Here is a 19,809-nt window from a genome sequence, read left to right as displayed (position 1 = left end):
GCAGGTAGCAGCTTTGAGCTGCAGAGGCTCCCCTTTCTAACAAGACCACTTCCTGACCAGGTTGCTTTCGAGGCTCCACGGTTGTACCTACTCTCTGACCCCTTTTGATCTAAATAGTGCGGGGGGGTGGGGAGGGGCCTCTTCACCAACGTGCCTTCTTAAGTACAGTTCTCAGTGAAAAAAGTGAGAGCTCAGGAGCTCATGTGTTCTTTGCTACTTCTCAGCTTATAAATCCTTCTATGATGAACACTTTATTTATATTTGCCCTGGTGACCCTAGTCGGATGCGTGTGTGTGTGTGTGTGTCTACACCCCCTTTGGACTATAGTGGGTGGCTGTGAAGAGAAAGACTCCAGTCTATCCCAATGCTATGCGCTTTAGAAGCAGCAAAATCCAACTGTTTCCCTTCCCAGGGTGAGAAATACTCCCTTGGGATCCTAGGAGTGGTGTGATCCCCGGGAGTGGGGATGGGTGCCCAAAGAGGGCAGGGTTGCCAGAGTGGACTATGTGGAGGTAAATCTTCTATGTATGTATGTAATGTATATATTCAAGAGAAACTGAGTGATGGAGGAAGAGAGGTTGTATGTTCAGTTCATTCTCTGAAATGTAATACTTTTTTTTTGAGGGGCGTGAGTTGCAGAGGGAGAGGGAGAGAGAAAATCTTAAGCAGGCCTCATGCCCAGCTCAGAATCTGTTGCAGGGCTGGATCCCAGGACCCTGAGATCACGATCTGAGCCGAAACCAAGAGTCAGGTGCTCAACTGACTGAGCCACCCAGGCACCCCTGAAATCTAATGCTTTTAAAGTTTTTAAGCAGCTGAGTAATGGTCTCTCGTGGCAACATGCTAGAATCTTGAGGATGAATGGAAATGATTATGATGCATGGGAAATCCAAGTGGGAATGTACCTGAAGTACAGAGAGAAATCAGTCTGCAGCTACTGAAAGGGGAGAGAAACATATACACTGTTGATTACAAACAAAAGAGCCTAAGTAACAGGCTTGGAGAAATGAAGTTAAAAGGATTCGATGTAGCTCCCGAGTAGAAGTGAAAGTCCAACGTGGTCTCACTAAAATGACTTCGCAGCGGCCCCTCCCTGCAGATGACTTCGGCATCTACTATGTCCTGTGAGCCACTCTCTACTACAGCTTTCTCGAGAATTCCGGGAGGGGGCCAGGGGGCTGGCAAAGGAGTTGGGGGTACATGCCTCCTTTGGAAGGGTTCCCTCAGGTTTGACCCTGTGGAGGTCCCCCACAAGGAAGGGAAGTTACATATTTGATATCTAGGCAATAGACGCCCCTAACGAGGGACCATGCGGGGCCTCTGATGACATCAGAAAACAAACATGAAAATGACCATCTGGTAATAGTGAACACTTTTCAAACCGGCAAAATTGCAAATGGAGGTACTGAGGTGAGGTAATGGTCTCATGGAGACCCAGTTTTAGATCCTGCACAAGGGAAGAAAAGTCATAAAGGACCAAGATGCTGGGCTGCCTTGAGCCATAGCCAAATGACAAAAGGAAGCTGTGTGTGGTCAGAGGAGGCCTCCCTGGGCGCCTGCAGCGTTCTCCTCCGCTCCGGGCTGGCCTGTGCACAGGACTCTCGAACTCCATAGCTTCCTGTTTAGGACATCCTACATCAGTCACTTAATCAAAAATATGTTTAAGTTCCCATTTATTAACTATGTAATCTGTGCCACAGGCCTCGCATCACTTAATCTAATCCTCCCACCATCCTATAAGGGAGCATTTTTCCTGTTTTTATAGATGAGAGTTCCAGGTCATGTAACTAGGAAGCGGCAGGGTCAGGATTTAAACGAAGATCTCTTCTTTACAAAGTCTATGCTCTTGCTCTCTCTCTGTACATTTGTGTGTTTCTAAGAACACATGTGTGTATGTAATATATGACATCAGAAAATGTATATCACAGGTGTATGTAATATACATACATAGTTGTGCTCTTAATAGATGTATATATGCTCTTAGCATGTGCATATGCCCTTAATATGTACACACACACTGTTAATATATGATATATAAATCCAAATAACTCAATAGGTAGGTAGGTACGATATTCCTTCTCTCCACATGCCACTGCACATAATATATATATCATAGGCAAATGACTAAACCATTTAAATGTGATCTCTCCCCTGTAAAACAGGATTTAAAAACAATTATACCTACCCCATAAAACTGTTGAAAGAATTAAATGGGAAAATGCATATTAACTACTTAAGTTTGGGCCAAGCTCCTTAAATGATAGCTATTGTTATTATTAACTACTATCTATTGCAATTACTGTTACTACTAAAAATAATTAAATTATTTGTCCAAAAAAGAAATACTTTGGTATTTATTTATTTAAGATTCATTTATTTATTTTAGAGAGAGAGAGAGAGTGTGTGGTCAGAGGGAGAGGGAGAAGCGGACTCCCTGCTGAGTGCAGAGCCCCACATGGGGCTCAATCTCATGACCCCAAGACCGTGAATTGAGCTGAAATCAAGAGTCAGATGCTTAAGTAACTGAGCCACCCAGAGGCCCCAATACTTTAGTACTTAGAGGGAAATTTGCATTTTTAGCCAAGCAATTCTAGGTCTCTGAAAGGCCAGTATTTTCTGTCCTCTTGCCCTGGTTTCAGGAAGAAATATTTACCTCTGCTTCTTCGGCTGCAGGCCCTGTTCAGAGTTCCAGAATAAGTGATGTGATTTTAAACCTCGAGTTCGAATACTTCTGTCTCTGGTCGGAAATGTATTCGACAGAAGTCTCACTGCGAACTCTCTGTGGCATGAGCTTGAGGGTGCCTTATTGTCATGGGCACATAATCTGCTCGCTCAAAATGCTTTCCTTTCTTCCCACATGGCACCAACACAGCGCAGAGTGCACAGATCACTATGATACCTGTCCCGTGAACAAGGCTGATGAGAACCAGCCCCATTTCCAGGGAGTGACGGGCCTGCGGAACTTGGGCAACACGTGCTACATGAACGCCATCTTACAGTGTCTCGGCAGCATCTCGCCGCTGGTGGAATACTTTCTCTCAGGAAAGTACATTACTGCTCTTCAAAAGTAAGACCATTTGTGTTCCCTGCCGCCCAGCCCCCACTCCCTGCTCCCCCAGGGCCAGGTGAGGGAAGGAGCCCAGTGAAGTCCCTCCTCCGGGCTAAGCAAGAGCCCAGAGGTACCCCCCGAGACAATTGCTAGGGTGAATAACAACGTGGGAAGGTCGCCTAAGAAAGGGAGATTTGTTTTTGGTCTGATGCCACATGCTTGAGTTTTTAGGTGCCTCCCTGTCATTAAATCAGCCAGAAACATTCTCTGTCCCTCTTCCAAGAGATTGCAGGGAGGTCGCGACAGCTTTTGCCTATGTGATGACAGACATGTGGCTTGGAGACTCAGAATGTGTCTCACCAGAAATATTTCGGTCAGCTCTTGGCAACCTCTACCCAGCATTTACGAAAGAGACACAGCAAGATGCTCAGGAATTCTTGATTTATGTCCTGAATGAACTTCATGAAGCTCTGAAAAAGGTAAGTAGAATTAATAGCCTTTGAAATAAGACCCTTCAGCTCTATCAGCAACTTTCGTTTTTCATTCTTTGGTCTGATCTGTCAATATTGCCCCCTCTCTGCCAAGCACAGGTGCAGGGGTACCGTGGGGCACACTCAAGTTAGTATTTGAATTGGTCTGTATTTACCAAATAATCATCAGAATCACGACACACATCCTAAGCCCCTCACTCCGGTGTTACTGAATTAGAATGTCTTGGGCTGTCCTTTGGGAAAGCTCACATGGTGTTGCCAGTGATCAACAGGTGTGGGAACCACTAATCTGTTCCCTTTGCAAATAACATCTGCACAGACTAGTTTTCTTAAAGTGAAAATCTCATTTTTTTTAAATAAAAATATGTACCTCATGAGATAAAACATACAGAGCTTTACAACTTAAAATACATGTTCTTGGTAACTACAAACCCAAGAAAATATGAAGCTGGGTATTAAAGGACAGACCTAAATACTGCAAAGTTTCATCTTCATGCCGAACATTCCAAACCAGAGTTTTTCACCAGATCAGGACATACAACATTTAATGAAACATGAGATCACCAGTTACGAAGGGTTTTACTTTTCTTTGTAAGACTCATTGCCTTCAGCTTTGATCTGAGTCACATACTCTCCAAAGATAGGTCCTTGGTTTTATTCAGTGTCCTTGTGCTGATGTTAGCTTACCTCATACTTCCCATCCAGGAAATGCTTTAGCAAAAGATCACAAACGATAGCCATTAATCATTCTCGTCTGTAATCCTCAGTTCCATTTTTCATTTTTACTGCTACTAAGATATTCACAGCAGCACTTTTTTTTTTTTTTTTTAGCCAAAGGGTAGGGTGGTGGTCAGTAAAATCACTTAGGTCCTCATCTGCAGCCAATCTGAAATAAATAGCTTTCTCACTCCCAAGACCAAAGTTGGAATTAGGGGCATCAGAGGACTATCAGGTGGAAGACCTCGGCGGCAGAGACTGATGAAAGCAGCAAGACAAGGGGAGCAGAGTGCACAGCTCCAAAGCGGAGCTGGCTGGGGGCTAATGTGTCTTCCAAATGTCCAGTCTAGTGAGGCCATTCAAGCACTGAGAAGTCAGCCTGCACCCCCAGAAATGGTACCCCTCAACATGAGCTAGATTCAAACCACGCTGCAAGGCTAACTTGGGCTGCCTTAAGAATTTAAGATTTGCTCTTTTAAAAAAAGTGTTTTCTAACAATAAAAGCAGAAGAGGCTAAATCTGAAGGGACTGGAGGGAGGACAGATTTCTTCATTTTATTCCTCCATCAGTTTGCATGACTGAAAGCTAGTTCAAATGCTTACCCACCCTCTTCCCAGGAGGAACTGCCTCTAGGACCCCACATCACGTTATCACAGGCTGCTGGCTTCTGGGGCACGGACATGTGTTGTCACAGGGTTAGCATGTCATCTTTCCTCAGCTTCACTTAAGGAGGAAAATAACTGAGTGATCAGAAATCAAACTTAATATATACCTTTTTTAAAAAGATTTATTTATTTAGAGAGAGAGCATGAGGGGGGAGGGGCAGAGGGAGAGAATCTCAAGCAGACTCCCTACTGAGCGCAGAGCCCCATGCAGAGCCTACCATGGAACCTCGCTGGGGCTCCACGCCGGGCTGGATCTCACGATGGTGAGATCATGACCTGAGCTGAAAGCAAGAGTCGGACGCTGACCCGACTGAGCCACCCAAGCGCCCCACCCAATACGTACTCTTTTTTTTTTTTTAAAGATTTTATTTATTTGACAGAGAGAGACACAGCAAGAGAGGGAACACAAGCAGGGGGAGTGGGAGAGGGAGAAGCAGGCCTCCCGCGGAGCAGGGAGCCCGATGCGGGGCTCGATCCCAGGACCCTGGGATCATGACCTGAGCCGAAAGCAGGCGCTTAACGACTGAGCCACCCAGGCGCCCCCCTAATACGTACTCTTAAGAAGACCTTATTCTATGCATTGTTGAATCCAAAACTAACTGGTTTCTGGTAGCAATGTATCATTCTAATAGAAAAAAAATCAAGTCATCCTATTAAAAGCTTTTTTTGATAACCAAGAGTTGATTCGGGGCTAATTTGTTCCTTTGATTCAGTACCATCGAAGAAGATCATACGAGAAAGGGTCTATTCCAAGATGCTGCAGGAAGGTGATGGCCAATGAGTCCTCCATCATCACGCAACTGTTTGAAGGGCAGCTCAACTACAGCATCATGTGTTTGAAGTGTGAGAGCTGCACATACAAGAACGAAGTCTTCACCGTCCTCTCTCTCCCCATTCCATCTGAATACGAGTGCTCTCTTCAGGTAGCGATCCTTGCTCCTGGATACCACTTCTCAGGTTTCCTACATTGCCTATCATGAGGGTGCTGCTTTGTCACTGGAAGCCCATGATGACAACATTTTATAGAAAAGCGACATACAGCCAAAAGTGACTGTGAATTCGGTTGTATTTCTAAATGTACTCATTAAAAGAGCCTCAGTGTAAAACTGAAATGACCTGTGGGCTTTATTCATTCTACCGAGATGGCTTGGTGCGTATTGAGAATTTACCTCTTGAATTTTCTTCACCATCTGTAAATCGGCGGTGGCGGTAGAAGACGGGACAGCTAGAAGGCAGGGAGCAATAAGTTCCCTTGCAGAATACCCATTTATATTTTCTACCTAAATTATGAAAGCACAGCTGCAAAAAGTTTTCATATGCCAGAATTGGAGAACGGAATCCTACTACTTATTTAGAAGTGGGCTTTGTTCTCAGATTAAATTGCTAAAGATGACGGGAAACAAATTCCCAAGACTCTGAGGTGCTAGCATGTACCGAACACAGGATCTGTGCTCACCTTCCTCTTCAGGCTGGCGGTTTGCCGAGCGGGGGGGCCTGGCCACACTCACGGTGGCTTCTGTGCACAGAATCAAATTCTGTCTGTCCTGCTGTCTTTATTATGGGTCACCCCCAGACACCGCACATGGTCATTTTTCAGTCTCTGGATCGCTTCTGTGATGAGAGGAGTAACAAAACAGTTGCCTGACTTGGTTAGTGGAAACGGCACAGTCAGTATTATTCTGAAATAAACCACAAAGGTTAAAATGCTGATCCAGAGACTGGAAGTGAGATGGGCACTCGGATCCATTTCAGTAACTGAGTAAAAAAGAAGCCCCTCCTTCGTCAGGTAGATTTTACACCTGTCTAGGCAACAGCTTGTGACGCTGGGACCTCCTGCATATGTTGACTTTGAGGAAAGCACTGAGGATCACATTTCCACGGCTGTTGCAAAGTTCTACTGTAAACAGAGCCCAGGCTGCACTTGATCCAATGTAGTCACCAAATGCGGTTTTCCTCCATAGGACTGTCTCCAGTGGTTTTTTCAACAAGACACACTGACCTGGAATAACCAAATTCACTGTTCCTTCTGTGAAACCAAGCAAGAAACAGCTGTAAGGGCCAGTATTTCCAAAGCACCAAAAATAATTATCTTTCACTTAAAAAGGTATGGATTTTGACGTTTTGTGAGATTTTTTTTTTGAATTGCTTTATCAAGATATAATTCACATACCATGCAATTGACCCATTTAAGTTGTACAATTCAGGGGCGTCTGGGTGGTTCAGTCGGTTAAGCGTCTATTGGTTTTGGCTCAGGTCGGGATCTCAGGATTTTGGGATCGAGACCCGTTGTCGGGGCCAAGCTCTGGAGTCTGCTTGAGATGCTCTCTCCCTCTGCCCCTCCTGCTCATGCATGTTCTCTCTCTCTAAAATAAATAAATAAAAATAAATAAATAAAGTGTATAATTCAATGGTATTCAGTATATTACATTAATTTTTAATCTGTGATAAAATGTATGTAACATAAAATCTGCCATTTTAACTTTTTTTATTGAACTCTAAGAGTGTTATATTACTTTCAGGTGTACAATATAGTGATTCAGCAATTCTATAATTACTCAGTGTTCATCATGATACGTCTTTATCCATTCATCTACTGATAGACACTAAGGTTGCTTCCATATCTTGGCTATTGGAAATAATGCTGCAATAAATATAGGGGTACATATATCTTTTCAAATTAATGTTTTTGTTTTCTTTGGGTAAATACCCAGTAGAGGAATTACTCGTTCATATGGTAGTTCTATTTTTAATTTTTTGAGGAACCTCCATACTGTTTTCCCCAGTGGCTGCACCAGTTTGCATTTCCACCAATAGCATATGAGGGTTTCTTTTTCTCCACATCCTCACCAACACTTGTTATTTCTTATATTTTTTTATTTTAACCATACTGGCAGGTGTGAGGTGATATCTTACTGGGGTTTTGATTTGCATTTCTCTGATGATGAGTGATGTTGAGCACCTTTTATGTGTCTGTTGGCCATCTGGATGTCTTCTTTGGAGAAATGTTTCTTCAGGTCCTCTGCCCTTTTTTAATGGGATTATTATTATTATTTTTTTTTTTTTAAGTAAACTCTACCCTGAGACCAAGACTCCCATGCTCTACTGACTGAGCCAGCCAGAGTCCCTGGATTATTTGTTTTTTTGGGTGAGTTGTATACGTTCTTTATATATTTTGGATACTAATCCTGTATTGGATAAATTACTTGCAAATATCTTCTCCCCATCAGTAGTTGGCTTTTTTTTTGTTTTCAAAGCCAAATATTGTGTGGACTCATCTTCCCAGTGCAGGCCCCTGTGTCTGGGGAGCCTGGTGTGGAGGGTGCTCCTCTGTGTTTGTGTATGTGGTGTCCCTCCCATGTGTGGTTAGTCTCCTGGAAAGTTCGGTTCCCTGCTGGGACTCCACCCCTCTTACCCTTTTCCCTGTGGCCTCCTCTCTACAGTTAACTGTGGAAAGTCTAGAATGCCAGGCTTTGGGTCATTTTCTGAGTTAGTTGCTCTGATGTGGCTGTTATCTAGGTGTGTGTCCAGGGAATGACATGATCTTTGGATCCTCCTATTCTGCTACCTTCCCAACAATCTTGGCATTTTAACGTTTTTGGTGGTCACCTTACAGTTTGGTAGTTAAAAGTCTAATGTGGGTTTCCACAAGGCTAAAATCAAAGTGTCTGTAGGGCTGCATTCCTTTCTAGAGAAGAATCTGATGCCTTCCCTTTCCAGCTTCTAGAGGCTTCCCAAGTTCTTTGTGTCATGATCCCTTTCTACCATTTTCAACCCCCAACCATTTTAAGTGTTTAATTCATTGGCATTCATTACATTCACAATGTTGTGTGACAATCACTTCTAAAACTTTTTCATTGCTCCAAAGAAAAAGTCTGCAACCATTAAGCCATAATTCCCCATTCCTCCTCCCCCCGCAGCCTCTGATAATCTCTAATCTACTTTCTGTGTCTATAAACTTGCCTATTCTAGGTGCTTCGTGTACATGGAATCATACGATGTTTGTCCTTTTTACTGGCCCATTTCACTTAGAAAATGTTTTCAAGGTTCATCCATGTTTGATGTGTACTGGAAGTTCATTTCTTCTTATGAACTGAGTAATAGTCCATTGTATCTATATCATATTTTGCTTTTTTATTGGTCCATTGATGGACATTTGGCACTTCCTTCGAGGGCTCTTTAAAAAATAAATTCCCTGGCCCCGCCCTTGGGAATTCTGATTCCACAGGTTTGAGGTGAATTCTAAGCATCATGATTTTAATTTTTTAATACCCCATTTTTATTTTATTTTATTTTTATTATTTTTTTAATGTGGTCTTTTAAAAAAAGATTTTTATTTATTTATTTGAGAGAGAGAGAGTGAGTGAGAGAGAGAGAGAGAACAGGAGCAGGGGAAGAGGGAGAAGGAGAAGGAGAAGAAGACTCCCACTGAGCAGGGAGTCTGATGTGGGACTCGATCCCAGTACCCTGAGATCATGATCTGAGCTGAAGGCAAGATGCTTAACCAACTGAGCCACCCAGGCGCCCCCCCCATTTTTATTTAAAAAACCTTCAAATCTACAGAAAAATTGAAAGGATATATAATAAATATCCATATGCCATAGAATCTTCATTAGTATTGGTGACACTTTGCCACATTTCCTTTCCCTCTGTCTGTCTCTCTCCACCTCCCTCCCTCCTTTCCTTCATCCCTTCCATTTTATTAGCTGAACATCTGAAGTAAGAAGCAAACACCATGGCATCTCATGCTTAAATACTTCAGCAAAGGGGCACCTGGGTGGCTCAGTCGGTTAAGCAGCTGCGTTTGGCTCAGGTCATGATACCAGAGTCCTGGGATCGAGCCCCGCATCGGGCTTCCTGCTCTGCGGGGAGCCTGCTCCTCCCTCTCCTTCTGCCTGCCACTCTGCCTACTTGTGCTCTCTCTCTAATAAATAAATAAAATCTTTAAAATAAAGAAATACATACATACATACACACATACTTCAGCATGTATCACCTGAGTACAAGGACATTCTTCTACATAATCACAACACCATTATCATGCTCTAGAAATTTAATAATTTCCCATCACCTAAGATCCAGTCCATGTCTAAATTCCCTCATCTTAAAAATGCCTTTCATAACTTCTAATCCAGTATCCATTTGAGGGTCATACGCTGCATTTGGCTGTCTCTTTTGTCTCTTAATCTAGAACAATCCTTCCCCATTTTTATATATTTAAACATTTTTTTTCTCATACTAACACTTGGGGGGTCCATGAACATTTATTTATTTATTTGTTTGTTTGTTTGTTTATTTATTTATTTAGAGGGGTAGAGGCAGAGGGAAAGGGAGAGAGAGAGAGCATCTTAAGCAGATTCCACATCCAGCTCAGAGTGCAACGTGGGGCTCAATCTCCCAACCCTGAGATCATGACCTGTGCCAAAACCATGAGTTAGAAGCTTAACTGACTGAGCCGCCCAGGTACCACCATAATTCATTTTTTAAAAAGCTCCAGGGTCATTCTCATATGAGTTCAGATTTGGGAACTGCTGATCTATATAGCAAATAGAGAATGTGACAAGATTTTCAGAGAATTTTATCTTATTAAAGATATATTAAAACCTCAGAGCTGGGAAACAGGACACTGCCGAGACAACATGTGCTAAAATCAAGATAAGGAAAAGCTGAGTCAATCAATGTGATTTCTACTGCCTGATGCCAAGCCTGGCTTTGTCTCCATCTTCTCTCACAGGATTGACTCTGTACCATCTCACCCCCTGACCCACACCCCTGGCACACCCAGTCTCATTTCGGGTGATGTTTGTGGATGTGCATATTATAAATACATAGATAAGAAAAAAATTATGTACAGGTCTGTGCCAAATTCTTTCCAAGAAGTTACTTTTAACTGTAGTTGGAATTTACCAAGGTATGTAGACTTCATTCACGAGTGGTTTACAAACTTACTTTATATTTCGCACATTTATTCTCTCTCCAGATTTGACATTCTGGGTACAATGAAAAGGAAATTGAGAACAGATATTCATTACCCACTCATTAACTTGGACCTTACTCCTTACATTTGTCCAGTTTTTCGGAAACACCCTAAATATAACCTCTGTGCAGTGGTGGTGAGTAAAATACTATTTAAAATAGCACAAATTTAAAGAAAACTGTAGCATTATCTACTTGAATGCCTACTCTCATCTTTCCCTCACTTCTCCTATATTCTTTTTAAGGCAAAATATAGAGCCTGGAACTTTCTGTGTTGACTTCAAACGGTAGAATAATGGAAAAATAAAACGTCCTGTCCCTGGACTCCTCACTTTCCCTCCACTCATTGGTTATTTCAGATCTGGGGGCATTTGCAAATTAGGCTATGGGGGCAGCAAAAGTTAGTATCGATAGCTTTATGTTGAATATTCATGAGCCACTCTATGGCCAAAGCCCCCTGACACTCCAGATGGAATAGTCCCAAAGGAGTCACTGCCTGTGTGCATCTAGTCCTAAGGAAACTCTGGGGGGGTTCCCTTTGGTTCTAAGTCAACCATCATTATTGAGGATTCCCTGAAGGAAAGAAAGCATGGAGTATAATTCAGACCAAATCACCCAGAACTCCCCACAACGTCAAACAGCCCCAAGCACGAAGCCATTCTCCGGGTTTCCATTCTGGATCATGGTGTTAACAGTCTTTAGAACCTGGAGGTCCAGCGGGGTGCACAGCAGATGGGAGGGCTCCCACCAGAGCCCATATGCTTCGCCAGGATCCTCTGATACACCCAAGTCTCATCTGCCTATTCAGCTTGTTGAATTAATACATTATAAAATGTTAGTCCCACTCTTTAACCTCTTTCACATCTCAACCATACCTTCAAACTTTAAAAAATGATCCTCCTTTATTTTTCCTTCTTACTTCAAGCCTTGACATTCCTCTTCTTTCTCATTTATCCTGCCCTCACAGGAGCTTTTCCTTCTCTCACTTCCCTACTGGAGATCTAAAGTGACATCCTCCTCTCTATCACATCAAATTTAGACTCTACTGTGGATTCCAAAATGACACAGGAACCGCCTCCCCTGTATTTCACTGTTTACATTTCTCATTATGTGTTTCTTCTTTAAGAAAATCCAAAAGACAGAAAGCTGAATTTGTTTTAAAAAAAAAAGTATCGGGGCGCCTGGGTGGCTCAGTCGTTAAGCATCTGCCTTCGGCTCAGGTCATGATCCCAGGGTCCTGGGATCGAGCTCCGCATGGGGCTCCCTGCTCAGCCGGAAGCCTGCTTCTCCCTCTCCCACTCCCCCTGCTTGTGTTCCCACTGTAGCTGTCTCTCTCTCTGTGTCAAATAAATAAATAAATCTTTAAAAAAAAAAGTATGTAATTACCTACATTAAGGGAAGATAAACATTTGTATAGAGTCACCCCAAGCCTCCTATAAATTTGTAATCCTGGGATGCCTGGGTGGCTCAGTCGGTTAAGCGTCTGCCTTCGGCTCAGGTCATGATCCCAGGGTCCTGGGATGGAGTCCCGCATCGGGCTCCCTGCTCGGCGGGAAGCCTGCTTCTCCCGCTCCCACTCCCCCTGCTCGTGTTCCCTTTCTCGCTGTGTCTCTCTCTGTCAAATAAATAAATAAAATCTTAAAAAAAAAAAAATTTGTAATCCTTTTAGTGTTTAAATTATTATCAGCTAATTGAGGGGCCAAAAGTTGGTTTTGAAAGAGAAATAGATTTAGAATTTAGAATTTAGAATCAACTGTCAGTTGATGATGGGCTGGCAATAAGAACTAAGCATCTTTGAAGCTATGATGTCCGGCCACAGGGAAAGGCCTTGAGTTCTGCTCCTCAAGCTGTAGTCGGCAGGAACCCTGGCACCACCTCTCCGAAGTAAAGATTTTCAGGCTCCCCCCGAGGCTTACTGACTCAGAACATGGATTTTAGCAAGATCTCCACGTGATCCGAATGCATATTGGAGTTTGAGAAGTGTGCTAGACCCCAAACCGATATATTCCCAGCCTTTGCAGGAGCCCTTGAAGAACAGCTTACTGCTTTACAAGGCAGGCTCTTTACCTGCCAGGTTTGTTTGATTTATTTTACAAACATATAGGGCTTGCTATGTACCGGGCACCGTTCTAAGCACTTTGCAAAGAATCATTTAATCCTTATATAGCCCTGTGAGGTAAGCACTATTATTATCCCCATTTTACAGGCTGGAGAACAGCACAGAGGGGTTCAATAATCTGCCTCACTCATATCGCCTACAAAGGGCAGAGCCAAGGTCTGAAGCGAGGCATGCTGACCCCCCAGACAGTCCCGTTCTCATTACTCCATTATGCTGCCTCTAATAGTTAATATATATCTGCCTTCCTCCTGTAATTTCTTGTTTGTCCTAATTCTGTGCTTTGTAGTAATAACAGTAATAACATAGAGTTACAACAATATATAGTATAATAACATATAGATAACAGTATGTATGTGGCTTTACAGTTAAATACTTGTACATACATGTTAGCAAAATGAAACATTCTTTTTTTTTCTTATACATGATGTTCCTTCAAATATTTGAAAGTAGCAAACATATGCTAACAGTATTTACTTCCTTCAACCCTCTTCAAGTGATTGGTTTTTAGAAAGACTTTTTAGGGATGCCTGGGTGGCTTAGTCAGTTGGGCATCTGCCTTCAGCTTGGGTCATGATCCCCGGGTCCTGGGATCAAGCCATCTAAGGGCTCCCTGCTCGGCGGGGAGTCTGCTTCTCCCTCTCCCTCTGCCTGCCACTCTGCCTACTTGTGCTCTCTCTCTCTCTGTCAAATAAATAAATAAAATCTTAAAAAAAAAAATTAAAAAAAGACTTTAAAATTTTGAAATATTTCAGGAACAGAAAACACGGTAAGTATTCACATTACCCTCCACCAATGTTAAGAATAAAATACCCTAGGGGCGCCTGGGTGGCTCAGTCGGTTAAACGACTGCCTTTGGCTCAGGTCATGATCCTGGAGTCCCGGGATCGAGTCCCGCATCGGGCTCCCCGCTCAGCGGGGAGCCTGCTTCTCCCTCTGACCCTCCTCCCTCTCATGCTCTCTGTCTCTCATTCTCTCTCTCTCTCAAATAAATAAATAAAATCTTTAAAAAAAAAAAAGAATAAAATATCCTAGATAAAATTGTGTGTATGTTTAATGATCCCACTGCCCTCCACTCCCTGTTGTAACCACTGTTCTGAATTTGGGGTGTATTATTTCTATGCACTCTTTCATACTTTGTGACGCATGTATGTGTCTGTACATGCTATGTAGGATTGTTTTGCATGTTTTATACATATGGTATCATACTGGACATATTCTTCTGTGACTTTTTTCCCCTCATGTTATTTTTATATTCATCCACATGATACATTAGCTTTAGTACAGTCATTGTAACTGCTTTTAGTAATCCACTGTATCTATTTATTGTTTCTCCTGTTGCTGGGCACTTAGGTGTTGCCAGTATTTTGCTTTTATGGTTTTACAGAACGCATTGCCATATGCTGACACATGAAACTTTGTTTATATAGAGATATCTGTGTGTATGTGTGTATGTTTTCCCAGATGACATTTTAAGGATATCTTACCTAAATCTTTCCTTTAATTTATTAACATAGCAAATGACATTGATTTTCTACCTGAGTTTTTTTTTTTTGGCTGAAAGTGTTTTTACATTTTTGTGTTTATTTTTGCAATTGAGAAACTAATCTAACTTTCTCATACTGTCTTTTTGTTTTTGTTTTGGGCCTTATTCTAGCCTCATAAAAGGCATTGGCCATTCTATTCTGTTCGGCACAGTTTGTATAAGATACTAATAATTTGTTTCTTTTCTTTTTTTTTTTAAATATTTATCCATGAGAGACAGAGAGAGAGGCAGGGGCAGAGGGAGAAGCAGGCTCCCTGAGGAGCAGGGAGCCCTATGCGGGGCTTGATCCCAGGGTCCTGGGATCATGACCTGAGCTGAAGGCAGACGCTGAACTGACTGAGCCACCCAGGTGCCCCTATTTCTTCATTTTTTTTAAAAAAGTAAACTTTTTATTGAAGTAAAACATACATACGTAGAAAAAGCCATATCACAAATGTAAAACTCAATGAATTTTCAAAAAGTGGACTGGCCCATGGAACCAGAATACAGTTCAAGTAGGCCATCACTAATATCCTAACTAGCCTTGTGCCCAATTCTAGTCAGGCAAACCACTGACTCCTGACAGGGTAGGTTTTGCCAGCTTTTGTGCTTTATGGAAATAGGATCATACAGCATGTACTCTTTTGTGTCTGGCTCTTATCACTCAAAATTATGCAACGTTCATTCATGCCATCAACCCTTTGTGTTGTCCAAGCAGCCTATTTTATTTTTGATGGTTTCCAGTAGTTGAGGGTGTGTTAAATGTCCCAAAAGGAAGGATCTTGGTCAGCAGCTAGATTTAGACATACTGGAAGACAGGCCCTCAGGCAGCAGCTTTTAAAGTATGCCAATATATGGGGCGCCTGGGTGGCTCAGTTGGTTAAGCGACTGCCTTCGGCTCAGGTCATGATCCTGGAGTCCCTGGATCGAGTCCCGCATCGGACTCCCTGCTCGGCGGGGAGTCTGCTTCTCCCTCTCCTTGACCCTCCCCCCTCTCATGTGCTCTCTCTCATTCTCTCTCAAATAAATAAATAAAATCTTTAAAAAAAAAATTAAAAAAATAAAGTATGCCAATATATACATACAGTTCTGTGGGACCACATGCATAAAGGCTTGCTGACCACCAAAGCCAAGGCAATCTGGAGGTGTTCCTTGGGCCACAATCGGAAAAATCAGGACCCCAGATGAATGTAAAACCTCCCTTGTGGGAGATACCAGTAAGTTGTAGCAAGGCAGAGGGAGAACACAAAGATGGCATCTACCAGCCTAGAGCCTCGACAGCACCTCTGTTGGCCCCTAGTCTAGGTGTGCCAAACCTAAAGCCTTCTCCTCGGGCTTCATGAAGCCCCAGGACAAGCAAATAGGCCTCTTTCACAGAAAGACTGGGGGTGTGTCTCATTCTGCTGTCTGTCCAGTGTCTTGGGGGTGATAGCTTGCCAGGAACTGTCTCTCTGATTGTTGTAATCCTGTAGGACCCAGGAACACAAGCTCCCCCGGCCACCAGAGCTAGGCAGTTATGGGGAATCCCTTGGATGGCATTCACAGAAACCAGCTCCACTCTGGGAGACGTTAGCACTCTGGAGCATGGCAGAGGGGGATGTGAAGATGGCTCCCACAGGCCTGCAGGACTCCCCATGTGTGCTGAATTAGATGCCTGCCCTTAACGCAGGCCAGTGCTCTAAAATTAGCAGATGAGCCTCATTCACGTAAAGCCTGGGCACCTCTCAACTGGCTGCCTCTGTGTTGCACCCTGGGACAGGTGAGTCTGAACACTTGAAGAGCCGTTATAGCTTGTTATAGCCTTGTGGGTCTCACGGATGCAAGCCCTGTTGGTTTTTGGTGAGTCCCTGGGAGGAGGTGAGCTCACGATTCTACATCGCTATCTTGAGTGAGTACCCCTTTTTTCTTCATTTTTAAAGGGAATAGTCAAGGATTATGCTTGCTGTGTTTTAGTAGCGATACTTTATCAGGTTATTGATACTTCCTTCTATTTTGGTTTTGCTAACACTTTTTGTGCATGTTTGTAAAGGTAGTGAATTTTATTAAATCTTTGTCTCTACAATAATTGAGAAATGGCCCTCCTGAACCCTTTTTAATCTGTTCATATGTTGAATTATATTTATAGATGTTCTAACTTACTACCCTTTACTTTTACTACCCTTGTACTGCTGGGGTAAATACTGTTTGGTCATTATTATCTGAGATGTATTTTGCTTGATTTGGTTTACCACACTTTAGGATTTTGCAATAATCTCTTGAATGAGCGTTATCTCTGCTTTTCTTCCTCATACCCTTTGTCTAGTATAAGTATCAAGGTTAAACTGACCTCATGAGTTAGAGGAGCTTTTCTTCCTTTTGTACAGAAGTTTGTGTAAGGCTGTGGTAAGTTTCTTGAAGGATTGATAGAACTCACCTGTAAGCCCACCTGGGCATGCACTTCCCTTTGAGGGGTGATTGTTAACTCCTGGTATAATTTCTTTAATGCTTGTAGGTCTATACAGGCTTTGTATTTTCTTCTTCCATCGATTTGATAAGTTAGAATTTTCTGAGTATTTGTCCATTTCATCAGAGTGTTCAGTTTTCTGGCATAACTTTTTTAGGGTGTTAAAAAATTTTCTTTTTCGGGCGCCTGGGTGGCTCAGTTGGTTAAGCGACTGCCTTCGACTCAGGTCATGATCCTGGAGTCCCGGGATCGAGTCCCACATCAGGCTCCCTGCTCAGCAGGGAGTCTGCTTCTCCCTCTGATCCTCCTCCCTCTCATGCTCTCTGTCTCTCATTCTCTCTCTCGCAAATAAATAAAATCTTAAAAAAAATTAAAAAAAAAATTTTCTTTTTCTTTCTCAGAGAGAGAGAGAGAGAACGAGAGCAGGAACACAAGCAGGGGGAGTGGGAGAGGGAGAAGCAGGCTTCCCGCTGAGCAGGCAGCCCGATGTGGGACTCGATCCCAGGACCCTGGGATCATGACCTGAGCTGAAGGCAGACGCTTAACGACTGCGCCACCCAGGTGCCCCCCCCAAATTTAAAATTTCTGCTGGATCTTTAGATATCTGTACCTTTTTTTCATTTCTAATTTTATGTACTTACCATTGCTTTGTATTTTTTTCTTGATCTATCTTATTAATGTCTATATTGTTGAAGTCTTTTCAAAGGACCAACTTTTGATTTTTTGATTCTCCTTATATCTTTGTTATCTGGTTCATTGATCTTCTAATTTTATTATCTTTTTCCACTTTTCTTGGGTTCATTCTCTTACTGTTTTAAACTGGGAGCTTAGTTCATTAACATTCAGTCTGTTCTTTCACATATAAGCATTTAAAACTACAGATGTTTCCCTAGAAAGTATTTTCACTGCCTACCACCTTTTTAATTATAGAACCCTTCAAACACAAAATAGAGAGGACAATATAAGGAACCCTAATGCATCCATTACCCAGCATTATAGATGAGCTATCAACTCACCTATAATACCTGACCCACTCTGCTCCCTGAACCATATTATTTTTGTATTATATATCTTTTTTGCATTGACTGCTAGTTTTATTGTGTTAAAAGATTATGATCTGTATAAGACAAATTCTTTTACATGTGTTGAGGCTTGTGTATTTCTATTTATTAGGATCCAGCTTCCTTATGTCATGGAAGTTAAACTTGTGTTATTCAAAGCTATCTCTACTGTTGTTTGTTTGACTAATTGATGGTTGAAAGAACTGTATTGGAATCTTTTTTTCCTTCATTTTAAAGAGAACAATTAACAATGATGCTTGCTGTAGCTTTTTAGTAGCTACACTTTATCAGGGTATGGATTGTTCCTTCTATTCTGGTTTTGCTAACAGTTTTGTGCATGTTTGTAAAGGTATTGAATTTCATTAAACTTTTTTTCCAACAATAATTGAGATGCTATGGTTTTCCTGAATCCTTTATAATCTGTTAATATGGTCAATTACATTTAAAGATTTTCTAATTTTACTACACTTGCATTGCTGGGATAAATACTATTTGGTCCTTATTTTTAAAATTTTTATTTAAATTCAATTAATTAACATGTAATGTATTATTAGTTTCAGAGGTAGAGGCCAGTGATTCATCAGTCTTATAAAATACCCAGTGCTCATTACATCACATGCCCTCCTTAATGTCCATCACCCAGTTACCCCATCCCCCCACTCCCCTCCCCTCCAGCAGTGCTCAATTTGTTTCCTATGATTAAGAGTCTCTTATGGTTTTTCTCCCTCTCTGATTTCATCTTGTTTTATTTTTTTCCTCCCTTCCCCATGATCCTCTGTTTTGTTTTTTAAATTCCACAGATGAGTGAGATCATGTGATACTTGTCTTTCTCTGATTGACTCATTTTGCTTAGCATAATACCCTCTAGTTCCATCCACGTCGTTGCAAATGGTAAGATTTCATTTTTTTGATAGCTGAGTAGTATTCAATTGTGTGTGTGTGTGTATCTTTTTTTAAAGATTTTATTTATTTGTAAGAGAGCGAGAGCAGAAGCAGGGGGAGCAGAGAAGGAGAGGGAGAAGCAGGCTCCCTGCTGAGCAAGGAGCCCAATGCGGGACTCAATCCCAGGACCCTGGGATCATGACCTGAGCCGAAGGCAGCCGCCTAACCGACTAAGCCACCCAGGCATCTCTATGCCACATCTTCTTTATCCATTCATCTGTCATTGGACATCTGGGCTTTTTCTATAGTTTGGCTATTGTGAACATTGCTGCTATAAACATTGGGGTGCAGGTGCCCCTTCATTTTACATCTGTATCTTTGGGTAAATCCCTAGTAGTGCAATTGCTGGATTGTAGGGTAACTCCATTTTCAACTTTTTCTTTTTTTTTTTTTTCATTTTCAACTTTTTGAGGAACCTCCATACTGTTTTCCAGAGTGGCTGCACCAGCTTGCATTCCCACCAACAGTGTAGGAGGGTTTCCTTTTCTCCTCATCCCCGCCAACATCTGTCGTTTCCTGACTTGTTAACTTTAGCCATCCTGACTGGTGTGAGATTGTTTCTCATTGAGGTTTTGATTTGTATTTGCCTGATACTGAGTGATGTTGAGCACATTTTCATGTGTCTGTTGGCCATTTGGATGTCATCTTTGCAGAAATGTCTGTTCATGTCTTCTGCCCTTTTCTTGATTGGATTATTTGTTCTTTGGGTATTGAGTTTGATAAGTTCTTTATAGATTTTGGATACTAGCCCTTTCTCTGATATGTCATTTGCAAATATCTTCTCCCATTCTGTTGGTTGTCTTTTGGTTTTGTTGATTGTTTCCTTT

At 42.1% G+C, this 19,809-nt stretch overlaps 1 protein-coding gene across 1 annotated transcript in view; it reads left to right on the top strand.

Annotated features, from left to right (window-relative positions):
• The first annotated feature begins 272 nt into the window (after positions 1-272).
• USP50 (ubiquitin specific peptidase 50) overlaps positions 273-19,809 on the top strand; it is a 34,696-nt gene continuing 15,159 nt past the window's right edge. Inside the window, exons 1-6 of the mRNA XM_006741196.3 lie at positions 273-1,124; positions 2,873-3,067; positions 3,333-3,528; positions 5,636-5,845; positions 6,884-7,026; positions 10,900-11,032. Coding sequence (XP_006741259.1) covers positions 1,072-1,124; positions 2,873-3,067; positions 3,333-3,528; positions 5,636-5,845; positions 6,884-7,026; positions 10,900-11,032 — 930 coding nt within the window. The 5' untranslated portion in view covers positions 273-1,071. The remainder of the gene's footprint in view (positions 1,125-2,872; positions 3,068-3,332; positions 3,529-5,635; positions 5,846-6,883; positions 7,027-10,899; positions 11,033-19,809) is intronic.

The sequence above is a fragment of the Leptonychotes weddellii genome, chromosome 9 (assembly GCF_054177405.1).
Source record: "Leptonychotes weddellii isolate Sample4059 chromosome 9, ASM5417740v2, whole genome shotgun sequence".
Taxonomy (NCBI): Eukaryota; Metazoa; Chordata; class Mammalia; order Carnivora; family Phocidae; genus Leptonychotes; species Leptonychotes weddellii.
This window is presented reverse-complemented; position numbering and strand designations above follow the sequence as displayed.